The following is a 27,995-nucleotide window of genomic DNA, read 5'->3' as shown; positions in this document are numbered from 1 at the left end:
TTTACTCATGTATTGGCCTATATTATGTAGGCCCAGGACAACATTTGCAATAATTACATCACCAAACAAAATATAAAATCATCAGAGGAGACTGATATGCCACAACTCTAGTCCTGTGGCACGACGTTTCAAATACTGTGTACTTGTAACACAATGCTTTCAATGAAAATATAGCAAATCAATGTTACTCACTGTAAGACCTAGTGCTGTAGATAATTAAATATCTTTACATTTGAGAAAACTATGTATGCTATTGTGTCACTTTTGGATACATTTATGTTGCAGCACAACTTCATATGTCTATACACATATTCATACAGTATATTCAAGAGAAAACTATTTTAAGTCTTACTCATTCTGAGTGCTGTAGTAGTTGCCACTCAAAGACAACTAATTATTATGTTTGATGTTATTATATCTGTCATTATGGAGAAAATGTGTGCTAAATTACAACATAAAAAATTAAAAAGCAATTAGGCTATTTGCCCAAATAGTCATTCAGCCCTCATCCTGATTGATGACTAGAGTTAAATTCAACTGTTCAGTGGATTTTTCAAACGATAAGACGCACCATCACTGAACAAGTTTATCATACATGACGCGCACCTGATAAGGAGCATACCGGTAGTCCAATAATGTACTGGATTTGTCCTTTCTTTTAACAATGCAATCATTGTTTTATTTATGAATAATGTATTTATATTTTGTTTTAATCCGGGGTTTGATGAATGTGTATCTTGAGCACATTACTGAAGCAGTATATTTATGCGCCAACAAAATAGGTTCATGTCATCCAGGTTAAGGTCATTAAGCACAACCAGTATTCATACAGTGGTATGAAAAAGTATGTGAACCTTTTGGAATTTCTAACATTTTTGCATAAAATTACCATAAAATGTGAGCTGATATTTGTCAAAATCACACAGATGAAAAAAACTGTCTGCTTTAACTAAAACCACCCAAACATTTAAAGGTTTTCATATTTTATTGAGGACAGTAGTAAGTGAAAGTAAGTGAACCATCACATTTAACATTTTGTGCCCCTCCCTTTGGCAGCAATGACTTGAACCTGACGCTTCCTGTAGAGGCAGATCAGTCTGGCACATCGATCAGGACTAATCTTGGCCCATTCTTCTCTACAAAACTGCGGTAGTTCAGTCAGATTCCTGGGATGTCTGGCAGGAATCGCTGTCTTTAGGCCATGCCACAGAATCTCAATGGGCTTCAAGTCTGGACTTTGACTTGGCCACTCCAGAACGTGTATTTATGGCTATATTTTGAGTTATTTTGAGGGGAAAATAAATTAACTCTATTATATAAGCTGCATACGGACTACATTTCATTGTGTCAAAGTGTCATTTTGTCAGTGTTGTCCCATGAAAAGATATACTTAAATACCTGCAGAAATGCGAGGGGTGTCACTTTTGTGATACACTGTAAGTATAACAATTTTATACCCCCTCCTCCAAAGTACTAATAATAATGCATTGGGGGGGCTTCTTTTAGCCAAAAACTAAGGTGAAAAAAAAACAACACTTTGGCTGATTTTGACGTCAAAACTTGTTTTGCTGATATAAAACAGCAATTTCCCCCCTCTTCGTGAAACCATTAATGAACAAATGTACCTTCATACCTGAAAATGTCACCAAAAACTTGAATAAACTATGTTGCACAGGTAGGTAGTTTTATTAACTTGTTTTTCTAAGTAATATAGCATACGCTTTAGGCTTTATACTGTAACATGAAAGTCTTTCAATGGGATTCGGCTGCCGCTGAAATGTTAAAACTTTGGGATACTCTTATTATGAAAAACGAAGTAGCACGGTAAGACTCATGTACTGCGCCTTGACCAGTTCAACATTATTAAAGAGCACAGAGCACATTTAAGAATGTTTTAATTCATATGGATTAGCGACTTACATGATTTTGATGTACAGTGGTACCTCTACATACGAAGTTAATCCGTTCCAGGACCTTGTTTGTAAGTCGAAATGGTCGTATGTCGAGCAGGATTTTCCCATAGGAATACATTATAATTCCATTAATTCGTTCCACAGCCCAAAAACCTTCACTAAATCCTTAAAAAATACTGCTGGTACTATTACAAATGGCAATTACACATAGCAAAACAAATAAATTATAAATCAAAATCGGAATAATAATAATAATAATTATAATAATAATAATAATAATTCCTGTATTAATGTAACGAATCGGGTTCTAATGTGGCGGACGTTTTTTGCTGACCCTGAACGCACCGCGGGGCTCACGTGCCAGAGACAGACCGGTGAGCTTGAGTTTCACTTTCACTTTGAATGTTTTCTTGAGAACGCCTCAATTGCGGCAGACAGAAGGTGTTTTTGTTTTGAATAAATTGTGAAATAAATGATAAAAACGTGGCGAAGTTGGCGATTTCTCTGGAGATGTTACCACAAAAGGAATTGTCAGCTTAACTTATAAAGACTGGCGAACGATGGTCGGAGGAGGACCGTGGAGATGTATTTTTGAGCCATTTCACGGATGCCCACCCTACGCTCATATTTTTCTGTCATTTGCATCTTCATTTAGAAGGTAAGCGTCAACTTTTTCCTTGTTTCACCACCTGTACCAACCTTTTCTGAAACCAGTGTTGATTTGTCACACAAGAAAATCCGCCGTGCATTCGTCTGCGGTGCTGCCATTGTCGTCGTATTTCGAGCATGTCGTCGGATGTAGAAACAAATGGCGACTCAAATTTTACGTCGGATGTCGAAAAGTTCGTGTGTCGAAGCGATCGTATGTAGAGGTACCACTGTATGTAGTGCTGCAACGGCTAATCGATTACCTCGAGTATTCAGAACTAAATTTTGCTGCTTCGAGTATTCGTTTAATCAAAGTGGCGTTGTAATGGTTTGTTTTGAAAGTGTTTGCATTTAGTTTTATTGATTTGGGTGGATACACTGCCCTCTAGTCAGACTCATTTCACATGGCTGAATCCAGCTGCTCCCTGTTAAGACAAACATAAGCTAAGTTTTTGTTTGAGCTAATGTTTTTTAATGATTCGTCATTTAGTTTTTAGGTATATTTAGCCGTTTTTGTGGGAATATATGTCTGAACCCTTTGTTAAGAGCACTGTAATAAAAAAAAAAGTTAGCATTTTATAGCATTTAAGCTAGCGGATTTTTGCAATGTAAGTTAGCCAATGATCTTTTGCTGTACTTAGATCCTCATTTATTTATTTATTTATTTTTTAAATAACGTTTGAGACTCAGCTCAGGTATTTTATTTTTTTATGTTCCTTATTTGATTACTCAATTATTCGAACTAACTAGTTCATCGATTTATTGACTTTAAAATAATCGATAGCTGCAGCCCTAGATGTATGTAGGAGCGATCGACTTCTTCACTATGAGGCTTTGTGTCAAATGTTAAACAATGTGAAATAAGACCGCCTCTCTGGCCCTTTGTGTGCGTTGACACGTTTATCACTGTTTAAAACAGACGGGAACATTGCTGCCACACATATCAGTTTTAAGTGGAGATATACTTGGGCCGTGCTTGCTTGTTCTGATTTTGACAGACATTCAGGATACTTTGGAGTAAGAGTGTGACAATATCTCGTTACAGCAGTATATCGCGATATTTTGCAACCCAATTGGTTATCGATATGCTCCCGCCAAGTATCGATACTCTTATTAGACATATTGGCCATACAATGGAGTATGAATGCTGTTAACTGCTCAATGTTTGTTGAGCAATTCCTTGGCGGTCCACTAGGGGCGCTCAAGAGTGGCGGTGAAGGTAAAGTGCGCACAAGTTGTCTAGAGAAGAAAGGAAGCTCCAAGTGAGTTGAAAAAAATAAAAAAGCTTTGTGAGAACGGTGGAGGAAAAAGTGAGAAAAATATTGCTACAAATCACACATGTGGACACACTTTAGATTTTACACCAACAAGAAAGTAAGTATGGTGAACAACGACTTTGCTGTATGCAAGAATTTTCTAACAAAGATAAGGTTCACTGGCAGCTGGTGACGAAGTGGATACGAATTTCTTCACTGCTTCGCTTTCGTCACTTGAGGTAAGAAAGTTTTGCAATGTTATTGATTTTTTGATTTACATGTATTATTTTGATGACATTTGGTGTTGAGTGATATAAAATAAACCAGGACCCTAAACTGGATGAAAATGAATATTGAACAAGCCTACATGAATTTACTGATTTATTTGATATCATTTGAGAACCACTTTCCATCTAATTTACTACACAAACTGTTATTACTGCTATTTTGATACAATAAAAGCTATAAAAATGGTTCGAATAGCTTTCAAGATATATAAGGTGATGTGCATGATAATTAATGTAGCCTACATATTAAAAATAGGTAATTATTTTTTATTTCTATACATTCAATTCATTCATATTTAATTCACTCAATACTTCAAACACAAAAAAAAAATCAGGATTTCAACTCAAAAGCTATTAAGTAGCTAATATTTTATGTTTTATTTTGTTGTTTTTAAGGTGAGGAAGAATGTGACTGACTGAGTCCGACTTCTCAAATGCTGAAGCAGATGGTGGAAGTGCTCAAACCAATGCTTTTGGCAACAAAGGTCATATACGAAGACAAGACCCACCAATTTTATCATTTCCCAACTCCAAGCTCAACTGCTGACTGACACCTACAGCACTGTTAATTTTTTTTAGAAGATTTGAAACTTTAAAGAAATTAAGGGTGCCATTCATCATGATCTCTCCAAGAGATATCAGTGGTTGTCGTTTGTTTCCTCTATATGTGCAGGTAAACAATTTGCAGTAGTAGATTCATATTTTACAGCAACGTTGCACAGAAAAGGTGTCACTGTTTAATAAAGGACTTAAACAGTATTTTTTTCTATTTTGAAATATCTTTTTTTTCCCTTTCAACAGTTGTATCGTTGAATATCATGTATCAAGTTTCTGACCAATATATCGATAATCGCTGCCTCGTGATATCGTGAGATAATCGTTATCGTGAGCCTTGTATCGCGAATCGTATTGTCTCGTGAGGTGCCCTGAGGCTCCCACTCCTACTTTGGAGCTAAATGTTGTTCACTTTCTAACGTTGCAACTGAAAACAAATTTTTAGATTGGTACACAGCTGTCTGCCCTCTGCATGAGTCCGCGGCAGGCAAAACTGCTCAAGGCCGTGGACATTTATCACTTGTCAGCAACAAAATTAGTTGATGAGAATATTTTAATGAACGGGCAAATTTAAATGTGAGTGGATGAAAAATATAATGGCACTGATTCATTTGGCATTTAGGAGAAGGCAGGGTGGTGTATAGAAGGGATGGTGTCTCTTGCTCTTTCACTTTCTCACAGCCAGCTGTTTTTCTCTTTGTTGGGGTAAAACATCTAACATTTTTTAAATCTCACTGGTCGTGTTGATGCCTCAGTTTCTCTCGTTGCAAGTTAACAGCAAATGTGAACATTTGGCTTTAACTCTGCTTGAAGGAGTGCCACGATTTTATCGTCTCACACCTCGGAGTACCGCGATTTCGGTTTTAACACGGGTATCGTTACGACCTTAATTAAATAAAATCCTTTCCTTAAATTCTCTCATTATATTTTTCAAAAATTAGGATATAGAGCAGGGCAAGTAAAAAAATAAAAGTTAATTCGAGCCCTGAACATGGTGTCAAAAACAGCTCTGATATGTGTAGCCTGATTCCATTATTTGACAGTTACATTAACGAAATGCCCTGGTTTAGCTAGCAGAGTCAAAATCGACTCCATATTAACTTGGAAAAAAAAATAACCTGACCCCTTGTCTGCACAGGCCACATGAGGAAATTACACATTCTTCTGTTATTGTTGAGGATGCTCCAAGTCTCATGAAACACACGAGCAGACATCTGCAACAGAACTTCGACTGGTGTGTAATGTTTTCCAGAGTGCGGCTAACATGGTTCACACCACAGTCGGGCCCACAGAGGATCAGTGTGGTTGCACAGCTTCCCCTGCTGTGGTGCAGGCTTTCTGGACACACTCGACACAGGGCTTTCCTATTTTCAATCACTGGCGACAGGACTCTGCTGTTACCATAGAAATTGGGCAGACTCAGAGCGACACGGTCAGGAGAGGGCAACTTCTTAAAGAACATTGTGATATAGAGGGGGAGGAATACGTGACAGACTTAAAAGTTGTTGTGCAACAAGTTCTTAAAAGTAGTTTCCTCAAAGTCTGTTTGTGTTAGTTAAGGAAAAGGCATTTCTGTCGACTGTATTAATACTTAGAATCTGTTCTAATGGATTCGTTCAACGCACCCTCATTCAGTTCATGATTTAGCCTTGTGTGTTCACATTTACTTATAGCACTGTCATCTCCTGAGCTACGTTCTTACTACGACTCATATATACAGTACACAGTATATATAAAACTATATCGAACTCTACTAGCACCCGCCTTGCAAGGTGGAGTTATGACTGTGGGTGGTGAATTAGCCAGCTGATCAGCCCGTGTACACCCATTGCTTGGACCCTTGGTGATATGATACGCGACGCTGAGCCATGTGTAGCTGCCAGTGGGTTCACAGTCATACCGGCCCTCAGCAGGAAACCATAACAATAATGTGATCCCCCAAAAAATGTTTGATAGTCCTGTAAAGAGAAATCTTACATATGTCGGAACGGTCCGTAAAAACATGGCTGAACTTCCTGCTAAGGTGTTAGTAATCCAGAACTCGGGGTCCCTTCCCTTGACCTTCCATGTTTTCCTTCAAGGACATTACAGCATCCTACTGCCCCTGTGAAAAAAATCTGCTCATGAGCCCTGTGCACAAAAAATGCTCCTGTCAGAACAAGAGAGGACCAGAAACCAAGCATGGTCTTAGTTCATAATGCCACCAAAGGGGGGGTTGACAACTTGGACAAAGTATCAGCATCCTACTGCACCAATCAAATGAGCATGCACTGGCCATTTCATAACATGATCTCTATAGCAGCCTACATTGCATTGGTCATCTAGACTGAGAATTTTTCTGGTTGGTGTGTGCGCTCATCATTAAGCACATCTTGAAGAGCTGGGGAAAGATCTTGTAACACCTTAGACCTCACATCCAAAAGAGGCAAGTTGGCACTTGCCAACCCTACTAAGAACTCCTGCAGAAATTTACTGGATGTGTTATATTTTGGAACAGGTCTTTCTGTATAGAAACTGGCATATGCTGGATTTCTTAGCAGGGAAGACCCAAGCCCCTGCAGCTATGGAGAGAGACATCCAGGGAAGGACTGCACATTAGGGTGATTCTCATGAAGCAAACCAACTCTATGTCTTTGAAGAGTTAGGAATAGGAATATAGTCATGAAAAACAGAAACAGTTCAATTTTAGTTGAAACATGGTTATTACATGTCTTATCTGGCCCAGTCTACGATTAGTTACCTAAATAGCATTTTTGTATGTTTTTAACTGATTTTACAGTGGTGAATTCATAACTGTTATGGGTCCATGAAGAGCTCTGATGTTTTCACCTCAATCCAGCATCCTAAATATTCATTCAACTTCATGGAAAAAATATATACATTTGTTTAAAAATACATAGTTTTGCAGATAATGATAAGCAATAATAGTTTCTTACTTTGTACAAAAAAAAAATCTTTAGGGAAATTTTTGTGTCCAAACATGCAGCTTTCATTACTGGTCACTAGAGGTGTCTATTGCCTCATATCTGGCGATACCATTCATATCATGATTCACAGGTCACTAATCCATCCCGATTAGAGCTGAAACGAATCGAATACCTCTAGTTTAAAAATTGATCGAGTAATTTTATTCGCCTTGAGGAATCGTTTAATTTTGCCCGCTCTACGCATCACGTTTTGCCCGGACTACTTTTAATGCTGCACAACACGCGGACGTCACGCATGTACCGGAAGAAAACAGCAGCAGCGGATATACTCGTATTTGATTTCAACTAGGGCTGTCCCAAACGACTATTTTTCTCTTGATTAGTCAGCAGACTTGTTTTACGATTAGTCGACTATTCTAATATTTTTTCTTTTTATTATTATTATTTTTTTTTAACTTATCCAGCAATTCAATTTTTGTTGACGCTTAATAATTCACAAAAAGCATTTTGGAACACTTAATTTATTAATTAAAGTACAAATAAACACAAAAATAACAATAACAAATCACAAATAAACAATGAGGTCAAATGCTGATAGCCGTAACTAGTGCAAAAGAATAGAAGGTAAAGAGATTCAGAACACTGACTTCCTTTCCAACATGATTCAAGACACCTGAAAAATACTAAACATAAAAAATACGTAGCATTAATATTATAGTATACTACTACATGTATAAACAATACGTTATAATATAAAGTAAGTAAGATTAGTGCAGTCATGGACTATAGTAAGCAGGCCAGTTTTTCAATTTAAATAATACAACAACAACAACAAAATCACACAAGGTGGATACGTCAATCAAGAAAATTTTATGGCTGGCTACTATTTTTGGTAATAAAAAACAAATTATTATGTAGCATGTACCAGGACAATGCCCACTTAGTCATGATAATGCATACTCAACAGGAAAACAGTCCATTATTTTCAATTAATTGTACCCACCTCAATGCCACGAACTGTATGTAAAAAAAGAGTTGCCTGAATGTTTAAAAAGACGTTTGCCATGCTAAACGCTATCAAGAATGCGAATGCTATGCTAATGCTCCGAGCCACCTAGCATCACGTTTGCAATGGTTTCACAAGCCCTTTCCCTCCTCACCCTCCCGCTCTGCCAGTGTCTCTCAGACATCTCTCGCATCATTCAACCAAATTGCAAGCGCAAGCCTTTACATCCTCAGTAACGGCAATGGTGTTGCAAAGATGGTAGAGTAATTAATTAGATTACTCACTACTGACAAAAATAACACGGTTATATTCTAATGCCATTATTAACAACACTGGTTATATGGACTCATGATCTGCCAGCTTGTTGTCTGCTATCATCTTCCAAAATTACAACTGGGTGGCGGCGCTTCAGGTGTTCATTCACGGCTGACGTGCTGGCAAGCTTGCATTAAAGAGACTCCACACAACAGTGTACCCTCCTTTGTTTAGTTTAAATATGTCCATGCTTTGGCCACTCTGGTGTGCTTTTTTGGCCTAGTGCCGCTTTCCCTTATGCATACCTAGCGTCCGCGATTCTCAACTTTCCGCGCATCTACTTTTTTTTAGTGATGCACGATAATACATTTTTCAAACGATATCGATAACCGATAATTTCCTGCCTCTTCCACCCGATAATGTCACGCCGATAATTCTATTCAAATATGTATGTAAAATTTTAAAGTATAAAAAGATCAAATGTTACTGTGCAAAAATGTAATTTAATGCTATTTTTTCCCACATCAAATGTGAACAAGTAGTAAATTCCAACAACTAAACAATTGCAATGACAATGTGTAATGGTAAGCTTTTGGCAACAATTACTTAGAGAGTAAACACCCAAGTTGCACAAAAATGCCTTTAAAAGTAAGCCATTCCTAACCTATATCACATTACTACACTGCAAAAACACCTCCTGAAAACTAGCAGAATTGGACAAAACTGTTGATTGCGCACATTTGGAGGCTAACTCAAGTACATAATTATCGGATTGCATTATCGGTTGAATTTTGTTTTATCTGGATTATCTGTGTGACGTCATAATTGCCATTATCGGCCGATAATTATCGGTGACCGATATTATCGTGCATCTCTACTTTTTTTTTTTTTTAATGATTATTTTTTTAACCCTTCATTAACCGTCGACGGGATGTTGAGCTCGTCAACACATTTACGTCATGCTTGTCTTTATTAAATATTTTTAGAGTGAGAGGGGAAGGGAGATGTTTCGTTCGAGCAACTCGAGTTTAAAAACTGATCTGAGTAATTTTATTCACCTCGAGGAATCGTTTAATTTTGCCAGCTCTAAGCATCAAGTTTTTCCCGGACTACTTTTAATGCTGGAGAACGCGCTGACGTCACGTGCGTAGAGTAAGAAGAAATAAAAAAATAAAAATAAAACTTACCGCAGCCGACAGCCGCTACAAACTACGCCGACGTTGCTAAAAACTGCGCCCCCATGATGCTAGTGTGGTAGCAGATAGTGTCCGATGCGTTTCATAGATATTGCATGTTTTGTTGCTCCTTGTGTTTCAGTTGTCCAGCAGTAGGTTCATGTTGTGTTAATTGGAAAAAGTCCCTAGTGTTTTGCTAAGACCCGTGTCTGTCTATCAGAGGTGAGTACACAAACCCTCTTGTACTGCTTGGCATTTACTGATGTTGTTTTTGAGATGTAACTAGTTAGCGCCGAGCGCTATGCTAATTAGCAAATTTGCTGACGTGTCAATTTGTGCGTTGTTTGGTGGTGTACAAAAGTTATTCCAGATGCAGAACGTGTAAAACCAGGATTAAGTACAGTGGTAACACTACAAACATGCGTAATATTACAGAAATCTGTGAAAACAAAGTATGATGTTTAAGTCTAATTTCTAAAGACACTTTGTTTGCAGAAAATGTGGAATTCATTCCACCATTGTAGATTTTATTGTATTGTTGAGAGAAATAAGTACTGCTGTTTGAAACAGCTAATGTTTTTGTACCTTCTTGTGAAAAAGAGCATCTTGTTTTGTGTAGACATGTTGAGAAATAAGTACTGCCTTTAAAATGGTTAATGATTTTGCACTTTCTTGTATATAAAAAAAAAAAGCAGTTTAAGAGCAGCTTTTTGTTGTATGGGCATGTTTCCATTGTTCCTGTTGAATTATTAGGTTATTTTAAATAAATAATGGACATAAATTAGTTTGGCTACTTGATTAATCAGTAATGTACGATGCATCGATAATAGTGATAATTGTAATAACCGTGATCACCGTTCAATAATCGAATCGTAGCACCCTGAATCGTAATCTAATCAAATCGTGGGGTGCCTAAGATGGCAAACTCCGAAGTTTCAGGTCAACATCTTTCTCTGATAACAATTATGTAGTGACCGCCCCGACCCCCCCCAAAAAAACGTTAGTTTAAATTTTCAGACTCAAATCATCTAAAATCAGTTCCTCTGTACCAAGTGTCACCAAAGGCTAATGTTAATTGTTTTTACCTGAGCGCGCTGATATGTTCTTGCCCCAACCCCCAAAGCGTGTGGTGGACTGTCCAGTTTTTGTATTTGATCTCAATATATTATGCTGGTTAGGCATGTGCTGGTATGAGATTTTGACAGTAAGTACCGTATTTTTCGGACTTTAAGTCGCACCTGAGTAGAGCTGAAACGAATACTTGAGCAACTCGAGTTTAAAAACTGATCTGAGTAATTTTATTCACCTCGAGGAATCGTTTAATTTTGCCAGCTCTAAGCATCAAGTTTTTCCCAGACTACTTTTAATGCTGGAGAACGCGCTGACGTCACGTGCGTAGAGTAAGAAGCAATAAAAAAATAAAAATAAAACTTACCGCAGCCGACAGCCGCTACAAACTACGCCGACGTTGCTAAAAACTACGCCCCCATGATGCTAGTGTGGTAGCAGATAGTGTCCGATGCGTTTCATAGATATTGCATGCATTTAAGACTAGATGCGGAATGACAGACTCGGCCACGTCTGGGCAGCAACAGCCGCCATCTTTAACCAGTAGACTTAAAAGTAGACTAATAAATATAACGTTACTGTCACTCGCTCACGTAACGTTAGCCCTTTGGCAGGCGAGGTTTCTATTGATTATGACCACTGTCGATGCGTGGCTAATGTGTCGTACATACAGGCTTTATTTAATCTGTAAAAACACAGCACTGTAGAGTGATGAGGTTTTAAAATTAAAACATAATAAAGCTAACTGTCAGTTTTAGCTCAGTAGTCACCAAGTAGCACTGGTCCCGAATGTGCTCCAATACAGCAGGTATCATACATTTATTTTGAACACTGCAAAAACTCCTATCAGTACTTACAGTAGACACAAATGGAAATTAAATCGAAACACGTGGGAAAAACACGTAGCTTTCAAGTGATGTGTGTTATCAAGCGTAATTACATTTTTAGGTAAGAGATATGTTTTTTTTAATATAAGATCTAGAAGTTTTTTGAGTGAAAGCAGTGAATTTTTTTTCTAGTCACATCTTAGATGCAATTGTTGGCTGTTTTCAACAATGTACATCGAAAATAAAGACATTGATTGACTGAAAATGGTTCAATATTGGATTAAATGTCTTTTTTTCTCATGTATATTTATAATTTCTCTTTACCTAAAAAAAAATGTTTTATCCGATTACTCGATTAATCGATAGAATTTTCAGTCGATTACTCGATTACTAAAATATTCGATAGCTGCAGCCCTACACCTGAGTATAAGTCGCACCAGGTTAACAATCCGCAATGAAGAGGGGAAAAAAAATAAGTCGCATTTTTGGGGGAAATTTACTTGATAAAATCCAACACATAGAACAGATATGTCATCTTGAAAGGCAATTTAAAATAAAAATACATTAGAGAACAACATCCTGAATAAGTGTACAGTAGGATGTTACCTGATGCATGAACAACGAAATGCAAACAAGGCCGGTTTTCTAACGTAACATACTGTAGCTATTAAGAGTTACTCAGATAACTATAGCATAAAGAACATGCTACCGAACCATCAGTGTCACTGCAAAACACCAAAATAACATGTGAAATGATATAATAATGTGTTAATAATTTCACACATAAGTCGCTCCCCCAGCCAAACTATGAAAAAAAACTGCGACTTATAGTCCGAAAAATACGGTAACCTTAAGCCAAAATATCATGGTTTCACGATATTGCAATTACAGCTCTAAAATGTGTTGCTTTGAGATATCTGGGTTAAGAAAAGAAAAACCCCAACTTTTTTTCCATTGAACAGGATTTTGTTTTTCTCAAAACATTGTCAAATTGGAACTTAAGTATAGTGTTAAGTTAAAATACTTTTTTTTTTAAAATAATTTAAAAATAACTGAAATTTTCTAAATAAAATATATGCAGTCCTTTAGGTGAGCCTAAACCCACAGCCACAGCGCAACATTATTACCATCAGAACAAAAATAATTGAATTATTTTCCATAAAAATCACGTGTGTATGACTCGTATCATGTTTACATTATACACGCACGCTCTTTCTCAACACAGACAGTTGCCAGAGAGAAAAAAACCCACCACGTTTTACCACCGCTAGACACACTAAACAAGCTGGAATTAACTGTCGTAACTGTTTGAAAACATTCATGACAGTGTTTGCTAACCTTTAATTTTGTATAAATGCGAAATCATATTGGAGGTATTTCCTCCTTGGCAGTAACCCTCCGCAAACACGTTTTACATGTCGGTTGGCCCTCCTCATCTAAGCCGCGGCCATCTGTAACTTTTCTGTAGCCAAAGTGTTCCCATACCAGGCTGCATTGTGTTGTGACTAGAACTAAATATGTCCTATATTGTGTATGTATGTGGAAAATGTTTTACAATGTAAATAAAACACTGAAATGGTCAAAAAGTCACAAATAAGAATTTAGAATGAACATAATTTATGTCAATTGAACAACTTTCACGAACAACAACAACAACAATAATTACAACAACTAACATTTTATTTTTTTAACAGTTCCAACTAGGGCTGCAGCTATCGAATATTTTAGTAATCGAGTAATCGACTGAAAATTCTATCGATTAATCGAGTAATCGGATAAAACAAATATATTTTTAGGTGAAGAGCAATTATACATATACATGAGAAAACAAGACATTTCATCTAATCTTGAACCATTTTCAGTCAATCAATGTCTTTATTTTCGTTGTATATTGTTGAAAACAGCCAACAATTGCATCTCAGGTGTAACTAGAATAAAAAAAAAAAAAAAGACTAATTCACTGCTTTCACTCAAAAAACTTTTAGATCTTATTAATATATATATATATATATATATATATATATATATATATATATATATATATATATATATATATATATCTTACCTAAAAATGCCGTTACGCTTGATAACACACATCACTTAAAAGTTTGGATTTTTTCCCCACGTGTTTCAATTGAATTTCTCATTGTGTCAAGCCATTTTTAAGTTCTAGTTAAGTTTTAAGTTAGTCTAAACTGTAAGTCCTGATAGGATTTTGAGTTTTTGCAGTGTTCAAAATAAATGTATGATACAGGCTGTATTGGAGCACATTAGGGACCAGTGCTACTTGGTGTTTTATCCAGCAATGACTACTGAGCTAAAATTGATAGTTAGCATGATTACGTTTTTATTTTACACCCTCATCACTCCACAATGCTATGTTATGTTAAAGCCTGTATGTAAGACACGTTAGCCACGCATCGACAGTGGTCATAATTAATTGAAACCTAGCCCTCCGCAGGGCTAACGTTCCGTGAGCTAGTAGCGACAGTAACGTTAATCTTATTTATTAGCGCTTAGCGCTCTTTATTAGCGCTCTTTATTAGCGCTTAGCGCTGTACTGCTTTAAGATGGCGGCTGTTTACAAACGCTGCCCAGACGCGGCCGAGTCTGTCAATGGTCATCTAGTTCAACATACATGTGATCTCAATGAGACGCGCCAGACGCTGCCTGTTACCAATGTAGCATTGTGCGGGCTAGTATTTAGCAACGTCGGCGTCGTTTGTGGCGGCTGTCGGCTGCGGTAAGTTTTTTTTTTTTTTCCCTTCTTCCTCTCCGCACGTGACAGCGCGTTGTCCCGCATTAAAAGTAGTCCTAGCAAAACGTGATGCTTAGAGCTGTCAAAATAAACGATTACTCGAGGTGAATAAAATTACTCGGATCAGTTTTTAAACTCGAGTTACTCGAGTTGCTCGAGTACTCGTTTCAGCTCTAGTTCCAACATAGTCTCTTTGTGTGCTTGTTGTATATAGCAACCCCACATGGGTTAAAGCCCCATGACCTTCATCACATCATTGGGAAAAAAAAAAGGCAGTGATGGGGCTGCTGCAAGCATTATTCATAACAAGGCATATAGCGACACCTTGAGATATTTTTGCAGTACATCATACAAAAACATCACAATCATGAATCATCGTCTTCGAAAGGAAGGATGTTATGAATAATGCTTGCAACAGCCCCATCACTGTCTTTGTTTTTTCCCGATGACGTGATGAAGGTCATGGGGCTTTAACCCATGTGGGGTTGCTATAGACCCTACTACCCTACTGACGTGTCGCTGTATCCGGCCGCCATATTGTCCGTCTCTGTTTAGCCCTATTCTCAATGGTTTCAATTAGTCGTTCAGTTTATAGAGCAATTCATGGAAGCCCCGGTGCTTTCAGGCGCTGTAAACTCATTGGATGCGTTGCATAAAAGGCGTTATGTGGAAAAGCTTCAGTCTGTACATTCGCCAGATCCATATTTGATGCCTAAATCGATATTTTTCGACCCGCTGTCTTCGCCCTCTCTGCCTGACATCTGCTACCCTGATATCTACAACTATCTTGTCCACACGAAATCAGCCTATTCTCACGAAAGTTTGAAAAACTTTAAGAGCAGCACTCTAAGCAACATTACCCTGTGTGATTTCTAAAATGGCGACAATCAAAAAAAAAAAAAAAAAAAAGTTGACTGCGATGGCCGACGCTTCAAGGATAGGTGGATATTGGACTATTTCTTCAATAAAACACGCAACAATTGTGTCTGCCTCATTTGCAAAGAGACAGTCGCTGTTTTCAGAGTTCGATGTGACGCAATATTACTAAACAAGACACGCTGACATGTACGACAACATTACAGGGAAGATACGCGAGAAATTATAGCAACTTGAAGCTAGTTTATTTTTTTCACAGCAGCAGTATTTCGCAAGAGTCCGAGTGTCAAAAGAGAAAGCCACAAAGACTAGACTGTTGAAATTATGAATTAAAAAAATAATAAAGCAAATGTGACACACAGAAGGGCTTGCTAAAATTTGTTTAAATATATTGTTTATGTAAATCAGCCAAGGTAGCCCCCCACATTTTTACCACGCCAAATCTGGCCCCCTTTGCAAAAGGTTTGGACACACCTGTTTAACTGATGATCCGTAGACGAGGCCAGCTTCTTTCACTTGGTATCAGCTAAATATTATTCAAAATCTAATGATGGTGGAAGAAATAAGCATCTTGAATTTGAAACTGTATGTTGTCGCCGATTAGCCTCGCAATGATCTTAATTGTGGTTGTCAGCCCAAAACCCTCTAAATATATACTAAATGCATCTTACCAGATATAAAATGACTACTACATAATCCGTGGTAATCGTTTGGAGCCCAGTTTTCTCGTCGAATTGCAGCAGTCCATCTCTCTCTCCTCTCCGGGTCTCTCGGAATACGGTAGAACTTCAAATCTCTCCGTCTATCTTCTCTGTTATTGCAACCAACCGCCACACACACCTTCACCATTTTGATTATTAATGTTAACGAGCAGAAAAACACGCCATAATAGGAGGAATTTACGTAGCGGTAATGCATCAACACGACGAGTAGACGGACAATATGGCGCGGAGGCGGGGTTGTGACGTCATGTGAGTAGGGTCTATAGGCCACAGGACCCACTGCGGCCCTTTGTGGAATCGGTTTGACACCACTGCCATAGAAGGACTATGGAGAAAACTAACTGTGCTGAATATATGTAGAAAAAAAATTTGAATACTTCATTTGACATAATTAGAGCTTTGAATAAAGCATTAAGTTATAACAACAACATTTTCTATGCATGACAATTGTTTTGACAATGACAGTTTTACTGAAAACACCCCTCTCTCCGTTATTTTACAAAATACGTAAGGCTACTTTGAGGTGTGATAACTAAGTCATTTTTGAATATTTCAACAACTCCAAATGTTCGGTGGCGTCCCTACATATGTATTTTTTAATCAACTTATTTACTTTTGATGCCATCTATGGAAAATAAAAGTAGTAGTAGCAGCATTGTGTTGTGACTAGAACTAATTATGTCCTATATTGTGTATGTACGTGGAAAATGTTTTACAATGTAAACAAAACATTGAAATGGTCAAAAAGTCACAAATAAGAATTTAGAATAAACAAAATTTATGTCAATTGAACAACTAACAAACAATAACAACAATAATAACTACTGCAACTACTAACTTTCAACGAACAACAACAATAATTACCACTACTAACATTTTATTTTTTTAACAGTTCCAACATAGTCTCTTTGTGTGGTTGTTGTATAGACCCCACTCACATGACATCACAACCACGCCTCCGCGCCATATTGTCCGTCAGCTCGTCGTGTTTACGCATTAGCGCTACGTAAATTCCTCCTATTATGGCGTGTTTTTCTGTTCGTTAACATTAATAATCAAAATGGTGAAGGTGTGTGTGGCGGTTGGTTGCAGTAACAGAGAAGATAGACGGAGAGACTTGAAGTTCTACCGTATTCCGAGAGACCTGGAGAGGAGAGCGAGATGGACTGCTGCAATTCGACGAGAAAACTGGGCACCAAACGATCACCACAGATTATGTAGTAGTCATTTTATATCTGGTAAGATCCATTTAATATATATTTAGAGGGTTTTGGGCTGACAACCACAATTAAGATCATTGCGAGGCTAATCGCCGACAACATACAGTTTCAAATTCAAGATGCTTATTTCTTCCACCATCATTATTTTTTGAATAATATTTAGCTGGTAACAAGTGAAAGAAGCTGGCCTCGTCTATGGATCATCAGTTAAACAGGGGTGTCCAAACTTTTTGCAAAGGGGGCCAGATTTGGCGTGGTAAAAATGTGGGGGGCTACCTTGGCTGATTTACGTAAAACAATATATTTAAACAAATTTTAGCAAGCCCTTCTGTGTGTCACATTTGCTTTATTATTTTTTTTTTTAATTCATAATTTCAACAATCTCGCCTTTGTGGCGTTCTCTTTCGACACTCGGGCTCTTGCGAAATACTGCTGCTGTGAAATTAAACTAGCTTCAAGTTGCTATAATTTCTCGCTGCGTATCTTCCCTGTAATGTTGTTGTACATGTCACCGTGTCTTGTTTGGTAATATCGGGTCACATCGAACGCTTTGAAAACAGCGACTGTCTCTTTGCAAATGAGGCAGACACAGTTTTTGTGTATCTTATTGAAGAAATAGTCCAATATCCACCTATCCTTGAAGCGTCGGCCATCGCAGTCAACTTTTTTTTTCATTGATTGTCGCCAAGGGTCACACGGGGTAATGTTGCTTAGAGTGCTGCTCTTAAAGTTTTTCAAACTTTCGTGAGAATAGGCTGATTTCGTGTGGACAAGATAGTTTTAGATATCAGGGTAGCAGATGTCAGGCAGACGCGGCGAAGACAGGGGGTCGAAAAATATCGATTTAGGCATCAAATATGGATCTGGCGAATGGATCGACCGAAGCTTTTCCACATAACGCATTTTATGCAACACATCCAATGAGTTTACAGTGTCTGAAAGCACCGGGGCTTCCATGAATTGCACTATAAATTGCACGATAAATTGAGACCATTGAGAATACGGACACACAATGACGGACAATATGGCAGCACAATACAGCGACACGTCATTGTGTGACGTTGGTGAGTGGGGTCTATATAGCAACCCCACATGGGTTAAAGCCCCATGACCATCATCACGTCATCGGGAAAAAACAAAGCCTGTGATGGGGCTGCTGCAAGCATTATTCATAACAAGGCACATAGCGACAACTTGAGGCATTTTTGCAGTACATCATACAAACACATCACAATCATGAATCATCGTCTTCGAAAGGATGTTATGAATAATGCTTGCAGCAGCCCCATCACTGCCTTTGATTTGTTTTTTCCCCGATGCCGTGATGAACGTCATGGGGCTTTAACCCATGTGGGGTTGCTATATGCAACAAGCACACAAAGAGACTGTTGGAATTGTTAAAAAAAAAAAGTTAGTAGTTGTAATTATTGTTGTTTGTTGAAAGTTAGTAGTTGCAGTAGTTTGTTATTATTGTTGTTATTGTTTATTAGTTGTTTTACTGACATAAATTCTGTTCATCGCTATCTCCGCTGTGAATCTTCGCTCCATCCTGCCTAAGTCAGTTGGGACAATGTTCCAATGGTCGACCCTTTTATATACTTTACTGAAAAGTTCACGAGCCAATAAGTTTAAAACAAAATTCGAACGCTGGACCAATAACATTTGAGATTCAAGGAAGTACCCCGTCCTTTTTTGGGCTTTGATCGCTGCCTTTCCTTCTCCTTTGATGTTAGAAACATGGGCTGGTGTCTCGACCAATGAAAGTGCAGGATTTCAAACAAAACTTGCAACTTGCGTGTGCACACACCCACACAACCCCACGATTTCATTTGACACTAAACTTCCGTCAATCACTTATCCAATTCAATCTTCCTGCAAGTGGCGCGCGTGCAGGAGCGTGCGCGAGCGAGCACGAACATGCACGTCCATTCATAGCCATGCGTGACCATGAAGTTTTGCAGCAAGCAGTAGGGGAGCGAAAGAAGGGCACCAATGTTTGCGTTGGTTTGCAAGGAAAATCACTAATTGGTCTCTGGCGCTATCTGTTGGTTCAGCGGTCCAAACACACTTTAAGCACAACACGCACAGTATTTGACCGCCTTTGAATAGATTAATGCAAAAATCACAGAAATTGCAATGAATTACATCAGGTGTTAGAGCAGGGCGGTAAACCGAAAATTTACCGGTACCGAAATTCTTTACGATGACCGACGTCATTTTGACCATGACGTTAAATTCGGTAATTTAAAAAAACAAAAAAATAGTCTTTTCATCCCGCTTTGACTCTGTGTTGTTCAGCTATGTTCATTCCCCTTTAAGAAACCAGACATTGTGCTTACGTATGGAATCACGTGGTTATCAGGAAGCCAATCAAACGAGCCCGGTATGCTAACACTAGCGGCTAACGCTACAAGCAAACGTGATGGAGTGTTGCTTAATGGAGGTTCGCCAAACTTTCACCCGAGATTAAATAGACTCTTGGCGGCACCCAGACGGACTTTCACCCGTTGTCCTCCCTTGTTCTCACGATTTCCAAAGAGGATGCTTTCAATGCTTTCTACTGGTAGCCAAGCCACAGACTAACGCTAGTGGCTAACGCTAGCGGTTAACGCTACAAATGAACGTGATGGAGTCAGATAGCGGCTCTAAACTAGTTGAAACAGCTGAATTTAATGAGTGGATTGGTCTCTGACTGCATCTAGCAATTATGCTGCGTTCCAGAAAAGTGGGATGTCGGACTTTTCCGACCTCCGAGCTGGAAAATATCATTGGAACGCCACTCGAACTGGTAGGTCCAAGTCGCGAAGTCGGAGAAAAAATAACTACCCGTTTACCAGTTTACAGTGTGGGCTATAACGCAGCCGTCGTTTTTCCTCTACTATTTGATCGCTTATAGGAAGGCATGTTCGCTGGAGGTCAAAATGTATTTGGATGGCCAAAATAAAAAAACACCTCGTCGCGATCAGCCATCTTTGTTGTTTACATTTGCTTGGAACGCTTTGAGATCGGAAATGGTACCATCCGATTGGGATAAATCCGACTTCCCACTTCTCTGGAATGCCGCATTAGTTTATCACGTTATTGTGTATCTCTTGTCTGTGTGTGATTTCTCTGATAGCTTTTGTGATGGTAAAGCATTCAGCATTAAGTGCAATCTAATAGTGAGAATTATAACTGTTTGATGGCCCCAGCTATTTTTCTGTATGTGCTTAATTTTGTTTCATTAGATCAATGCAGCTTTATTGTGTGTGTATGTATTAAAAAATGCACTGGGAAAAAAAAACCTGAAACCTTGCAGTAAACACTTGTGTTGAGTAATTATGTCACAGCAGCCATTAACAGTAAGTTGTCTTTTTGAAGTGTACTGTTCAAGATGTAAGTAATTTGTGTTACAATGACATGTTTGCACAGGCATATTAATTTTGACAATGTACATTGTTCAAGCCATACAAGCTGTTTTAAATGTTCATACTTGAATTCTTATTGTTTACAATAATTTTTTGTATACTCAATTTTTAGACTGCATGTACAATTGTTAAATATATTAAATTGAAAGCTGCTAAATAAATCAACAAGAAATGGTTAATCTGTATTTCATGCATTGATTCAGATTTTCAAATTATATAACAGTCTGCTTGGGTGAATTTATCGTCATTTATCGTTATCGAGGTAAATCTGCTCAATTTATCGTGATACGTGCTTAAGGCCATATTGCCCAGCCCTATCAGGTGTACAATAAACCAAAAATTATGAATTATAATGGAAGTCAATGGTTACATATTATGTAATTTGAATTCATACGTACTCAAATTCTCTAGCCACTTAATGCAACAGTTTAGAAATTACGGCACAGTTCCATTTTGATCGTCTGCTTTTTTAAGCAATCCGGGGGATTATTCAGATCCCTAGTGCAGGGGTTTTCAACCCAGTCCTCAAGGCACACTGTGGGTCCTGGTTTTTGTTCCAGCCGATCCAGCAGAGACAGTTGAACCAATGAGGCTTCTGCTAAAACAAGCCACACCTGACTGCAATCAACTGATTGCACTTGTAAAACACCAGATTGGGGAAAAAGTGTTGTCATCTTGTTTGGTAAGAATGAAATCCTGCACCCACAGTGTGCCTTAGTGGAATAGGTTGGGGACCCCTGCCCTAGTGTTTTTATTTCTATGCTTACTCTTTGATGTAAAAGAAGAAAGCATCAAAAACGTTACAAAATATGTAAATCTCGCATGACGGTTAAGGTCGTTTACCTGTTGATGTTTAGTTACTTCCTGTTGATTTTTGGGGTATTTTATGGGTCACTTCCTGTTTATTTTGAGTTACAGAACAGGAAGTGACCTGTAAATGCCCTAAAATGCACCGCAAGTGACCTGTAAATGCCCTGAAAATCGGACAGAATGACTGAATGCTCTGGTTTCGAATGAATGAACGTTCCCAGTCTGAATGGATCGGGCATCATGCACCGTCAATGAGACACTATTATGGTGAAAGATTTTGGTAGCAACTTGTTGGTTCCTTTTTACTTTACGTATATTTTTTTTAAGACGCTGACACATTTTTAAAACGATATCTCGATTCTTGGCAGGAGCATATCGATAACCTTATGGGATACAAGGTATCACGATATATCACCATTTCGATATTTTGTCACACCCCTATTGTACATTTAAGATCAGTAAATGTCAGCGTTCTATCGCACTGAATACAGTAGCTTCTTGTGGCCACAGGGTCAGGTGTTTGGTGTAGCAGAGAGACGGGATAGCGGCCACGGCTAAATAAAGCAATGAGCTCAGCAAACGCTGACAAGACACTCACGTAAACTACTGTAACATCAAGCTTCTTGCTTAAACAAGACCACCACTCGCACGCTCATAGAATGGAGGATTCAAGTTTTGATTTCCACCTTTCTTTCGAGCTCTCAATGAGCTGCAAAATTGGCAGCAGAGATTGCATTAGCGTACAAATGATTCAAATCGGAAAACAACTTTCACGTATGCGTGAAAACTTCTTAGCAGAGGAGTCACATCTGCTAGCCTGAAAAAAACGCACTGTCTGACGTTGGTTGAGAAAAGGCGGGTAGGTGCTCAAAATAGACCAAAAAGAAAAGAGGACGCGAAATCAGAGTATCGCCACAAGGCTCGGACACAAAGTGGAGACCCATTAATACGGCTTTAAATTGACCGCGTAAGTGACAGCTAACATGCAGGCATGCTAAGCGCTTAGCTCGCGTGCTAATTATACCACAAGCAAGTTAAAGTAAAGTTGGTAAAGACTTGGGGAAAAGTTGCCTGGGAGGCGGGAGAAACACGAAGCAACCCCCAACAACACAAACACACACGAACCTCTGAATCATCAAAACACCGGCGAGAACAATGCCAAACATGCCGGTGTCTTATCCCACAACCCCCGAACACATCGCGCGGCGAGTCGTGAAAGTTGCAGGACACAATAAAGACAAAGAAAGTTTGCTGGAGAAGACGTGCTCACCTTGAGACGGCTTTCCTGCCTCCTTTGCCGCCTCTCGGTCGGCCCACGGAGGAAAAGGGGGGTGGGGGGGCTCCCTTCGCGAGAACAAGATGCAAAACAATGTATTTGACAGCAAAGGCGGAATTGCCAAGTAGGAGTTCGCGACGAAATGAGAGCGCGCGATTCACGTACTGGCAGAGGCGTGGCGTCCCGAACACCAGCAAAAGCAAAAGTTTTGCTGGCCGGGCACAACAGCACAAACTCCTCCCATCACACTGGCTGAACACATTACTTACAGTATTATAACCCCCCCTCCGCCCGACACAAATGGGATGAAACACACAGTTGTAATTACGGTATGCACAGCATTAGAATTGTAATAAAATTAAAAATAAATAAATAAATAAATAAAAAATCAGGGGGTGGTCAATTTTATGTACAGTATTTCTGTGCGTGTTATGGGTGCAGTTCATGGAAAGCAAATCATGCAGTCCATTCTACAACCTACGGGTGTGACAAAATATCGAAAAGGTGATATATATCGTGATACTTTGTATCCCAAAAGGTTATCAATATGCTCCTGTCAAGAATCGAGATATCGTTTTAAAAAGGTGACAATTAAAAAAAAAAAAAAAGGCTGCCATCGACTGTGCTCGACGACCAATACATTGAGACTGGGAACGTTCGTTCATTCAAAACCAGAGCATTCACAGTCATTCGTTCTGATTTTCGGGGCATTTACAGGTCACTTGCTTTTTATTTTAGGGCATTTACAGGTAATTTCCTGTTGAGTTTGAGGCACTGCCTATTCATTTGGGTGATTCCCAGGTCACTTCCTGCTCTTTAACACAAAATAAACAACAAGTGACCCATAAAATACCCCCCCCCAAAACTGAAAATCATCCGGTAAATGACGTTAAATGGCCCAAAATTACTCATTGCCTGGCACTGGCTGCTACTGACGGCCGTAGACATTCAATCCGTTTGAAGTGGGAGGGATGGCAGCGAATGAACGAATGCTCATTCGCTGCCACCCTCCCAGTTCAAATGGATTGGACGTCTACTAGTGATAAACTCATTCCAATTCATAGCAAAAGCTTGTTTTTATGTTTATTAGTTTTTTGTAGAATATCCTAGATTGATTTCCTGACCAATGTATCGAAAATTGTTGTATCGCTATTAGGGTTGTTCCGATCATGTTTTTTTGCTCCTGATCCGATCCCGATCATTTTAGTTTGAGTATCTGCCGATCCCGATATTTCCCGATCCGATTGCTTTTTTTTGCTCCCGATTCAATTCCAGTCATTTCTGATCATTTTTCCCGATCATATACATTTTGGCAATGCATTAAGAAAAACATGAATAAAACTCGGACGAATATATAGGCTACTGTACATTCAACATACAGTACATAAGTACTGTATTTGTTTATTATGACAATAAATCCTCAAGATGGCATTTACATTATTAACATTCTTTCTGTGAGAAGGATTTACGGATAGAAAGACTTGTTACTTTGTATATTGTGACTAAATATTGCCATCTAGTGTATTTGTTGAGCTTTCAATAAATGATATTGTAGACATGCTCCAATGCATGATGGGAAGTGGAACCATGACTGTGCGTAGTGCTACCAATTTATATATCTTCTCTGCATTGGGAAATAAAATAAGGTGTTAAGATAAATATCAATTGCTACCTTGCTTCCCCACATTGTGTCCCATGATATTTCTAATTGTAGGGAGAGGGATTGTAAGGCTTTAGCCAGTTAAAATAAGCCTCCAAAGGCTGCCAAAATGTACTCTACTCATTTTACGCTGCCTTTTATCTCTCTAAATAGGTAAAATGGCGCCATTACAGACTGAGCGCGACAATGCGTAAGTGGGTCGTGCAACGCATGCATTAATTGCGTTAAAATTAATGTGATACATTTATTAAAAAACTTATTACTGCCGTTATCGGGATAAATTTGATAACCCTACCTTAAGCCTAAACTAAAGACTCTGGATGAGTGCAACATATTATGTCTGTAACATTAAATACAATTAGAAAACGATTTAATTAAAAAATATATATATATTAAAAAAAAGGCATGGCCGATATTTTTTTGCCGATTCCGATACTTTGAAAATGACATGATCGGACCCGATCGATCGGGACATCTCTAATCGCTATATCATCAGATCATCGCTATCGTGAGCTTTGTATGGCAAATCGTATCGTGAGGTACCACGAGGTTCCCACTCCTAATGCAACCCCGAGCAAAAAGTATGGAATCACCAGTCTCGGACGAGCACGCACTCAGATATTTTATTATGTAGAACAAACTCAGATATAAAGCTTGAAAAAATAATGAATTAGTTCAAAAGTGAAACTATTTAGCATTCAGAAACACAAAAAGAAATGAATAAAAAACATTGTGGTGATACGTAAATGTTACTTTTATAGAACAAGTGCAGGGAAATAAATATAGAATCAATCCATTTTGAGGAAAAAATATATGGAATCATGAGAAACAGAAATAATAATCAAAAGTTACTGTACATCTCTAGTAATTAGTTGCACCACCTCTGGCTTTTATGACAACTTGCAGTCTCTGAGGCATGGACTTAATGAGTGACAAACAGTATTCTTCATCAATTTTGTGCCAACTCTCTTTGATTGCAGTTGCCAGATCATCTTTGCAGGTCGTAGCCTTGCTGTAGATCATTTTTTTCTATTTCCACCACAGGTTTTCAGTAGGGCTGAGATCGGGGCTATTTGCAGGGCATGACATTGACTGGAAGAGTCTTTCTCCAAGGAATGCTTTAACAGTTTTAGCTCTGTGGCATGATGCATTGTCATCTTGGAAAATGATTTCATTATCCCCAAACATATTTTTAACTGAAGGGATAAGAAAGTTGTCTAAAATTTCAAAGTAAACTTGTGCATTTATTGAAGATTTAACCACAGCCATGTCCCTAGTGCCTTTGCCTGACATGCAGCCCCATATCGAAAAGGACTGAGGGAATTTTGATCTTTTCTTCTGGCAGTCATCTTTGTCAATCTCACTGGAACGGCACCAAACAAAAGTTCCAGCATCATCATCTTGTCCAATGCAGATTCTTGACTCATCACTGAAAATAACCTTCATCCAGTCATTCACAGTCCATGATTGCCTCTCCTTAGCCCATTAGTCTTGTTCTTTTCTGTATAAGTATCAATGATGGTTTCCTTTTAGCTTTCATGTATGAAAATCCCATTTCCTTTCGGCAATTTTGCACAGTTCTGCCAAATACCTTGACTCAGGCTTCCTCCCATTTCTTCTTCATTTGTCTTGTTGTACATCTTCTGTTTTCAAGACATATTGGCTTTAGTTGTTTGTCATGACGTTTGGATGTCTTCCTTGGTCTACAAGTACGCTTAACTTTAACAACCTTGCTGTTTGTACTTGGTTCAGATTTTTGATACAGCTGACTGTGAACAGCCCACATCTTTGGTAACCATTCGTGTAGCGTTACCTTCTTCAAGAAGTTTGATAATCCTCTCCTTGGTCTTAAGAGACATCTCTCTTGTTGGAGCCATGATTCTTGTGAATCCACCTGGTCCAGCAGCCCTCCAAGGTGTGATAACTGCACTGTTTTTAACTGCTGACTAATGAGCAGATCTAATCTGAGGCAGGGGCCCAATTAAGGAAAGGAAATTGACTGGGTGTGTCTGTATTTTCTACTCAAAATGGAGTGATTCCATATTTTTTTTCTTCAGAATGGAGTGATTCTATATTTGTTTCCCTGCACTTGCTCTATTAAAGCAGTACTTCTCAAATGGTGGGGCGCGCCCCCCCAGGGGGGCGCAGAGCGATGCCAGGGGGGGCGCGAGTGACCTCGGGGAACATGCTTTTTTTTTTTTTTTTTTTTTGCCGTACTAGAATAAAGTGTACTTGCACATCCACTCCGTGGGTGGCAGTGGCGCTCTCATTTTCAAAGTGCGTGCAGTATTTTTGAAGTAAACAAGAGCACACGGAAGAGACTCATGCAGAGCTGGACTCACGCAGCGACCCACTGTCTTTCTCACGTGTCCGGCCGAGAAGTGCCGTTTTCGGCTTGGGATCGTCACGACCACCGCCCTCACCTACGGTTCTCCCTCGGCCGCCGAGAATGCGCTTTTTTCGGGCCGTTTGCCTTTGACTTTTAATATAGTGGGAAATGAGGAAAGACCACTGTTTACTGAGTCTAAAAATGATTATAGCGGAGAAGCCAAATCAGTTAAGACGCCACTTAAAGACATTAGACCTCAATCTCATTGACAAGCCGCTTGATTGTTTTTCAGCGAAAATGTGCCGAATATTGCCAATTGTCACAATCGTCCCGCTTTGTCAGTGTTATATCAGTAAACCAGTGAGCACTGTGGTGAATCAGCGAAAATAAAAACTTTCCTTCTGTCCAGAGACCTTTCCCCCCCCTTCTATTCAGTTTTGTTTTTTTTCAGTCAAATTTTTTGGCATGTTGTCCTGAAGAGTACATGTTTCTAATCAATTTGAATTTGTTATTATTTACTGATTTTATTACATTTTATTTTTCAGTATCAAATGGTCAAAAATGTACCTTGAGTGTATTTTTACAGTTTGGATGTGACTTTTTTTTTTTTTATCTTCAGGCAAATTGATGCGCATTAAGTCTTTTCTGTTACAAGCAACACAATGTTAAAAAAAGTTATACTTTATTATAAGTTGATCTATGTTACTTTTTTTCTTTAATAGAAAAAAAAGGACACAATGTTAGGCTGAGGCGTACTTATAATAGTAATATAGACGAATGATACTATTTACAGTGGCGGCAGAGAGTTGGGGGGGGCGCGAAACATTTACGTCTTCCTTGGGGGGGCGTAACAGAAAATAATTGAGAAGCACTGTATTAAAGTAACATTTACTGACTGCCACAATGTTTTTTATTCATTTCTTTTAGTGTTTCTAAATGCCAATGAGTTGCACTTTTGAACTAATTCATTATTTTTTCAAGGTTTTTATGTGGGTTTGTTCTCAATAATAAAATGTCTGA

The 27,995-nt window shown here is 38.6% G+C and overlaps 1 protein-coding gene across 1 annotated transcript in view; it reads right to left on the bottom strand.

Annotated features, from left to right (window-relative positions):
• The window catches only part of tead3a (TEA domain family member 3 a), a 70,275-nt gene that overhangs the window by 17,627 nt on the left and 24,653 nt on the right, over positions 1-27,995 (bottom strand). Inside the window, exon 5 of the mRNA XM_057856623.1 lies at positions 22,981-23,130. Coding sequence (XP_057712606.1) covers positions 22,981-23,130 — 150 coding nt within the window. The remainder of the gene's footprint in view (positions 1-22,980; positions 23,131-27,995) is intronic.

Source organism: Corythoichthys intestinalis, chromosome 2 (assembly GCF_030265065.1).
Source record: "Corythoichthys intestinalis isolate RoL2023-P3 chromosome 2, ASM3026506v1, whole genome shotgun sequence".
Taxonomy (NCBI): domain Eukaryota; kingdom Metazoa; phylum Chordata; class Actinopteri; order Syngnathiformes; family Syngnathidae; genus Corythoichthys; species Corythoichthys intestinalis.
The sequence above is the reverse complement of the archived record's forward strand: the minus strand, read 5'-3'. Positions and strand labels throughout refer to the sequence as shown.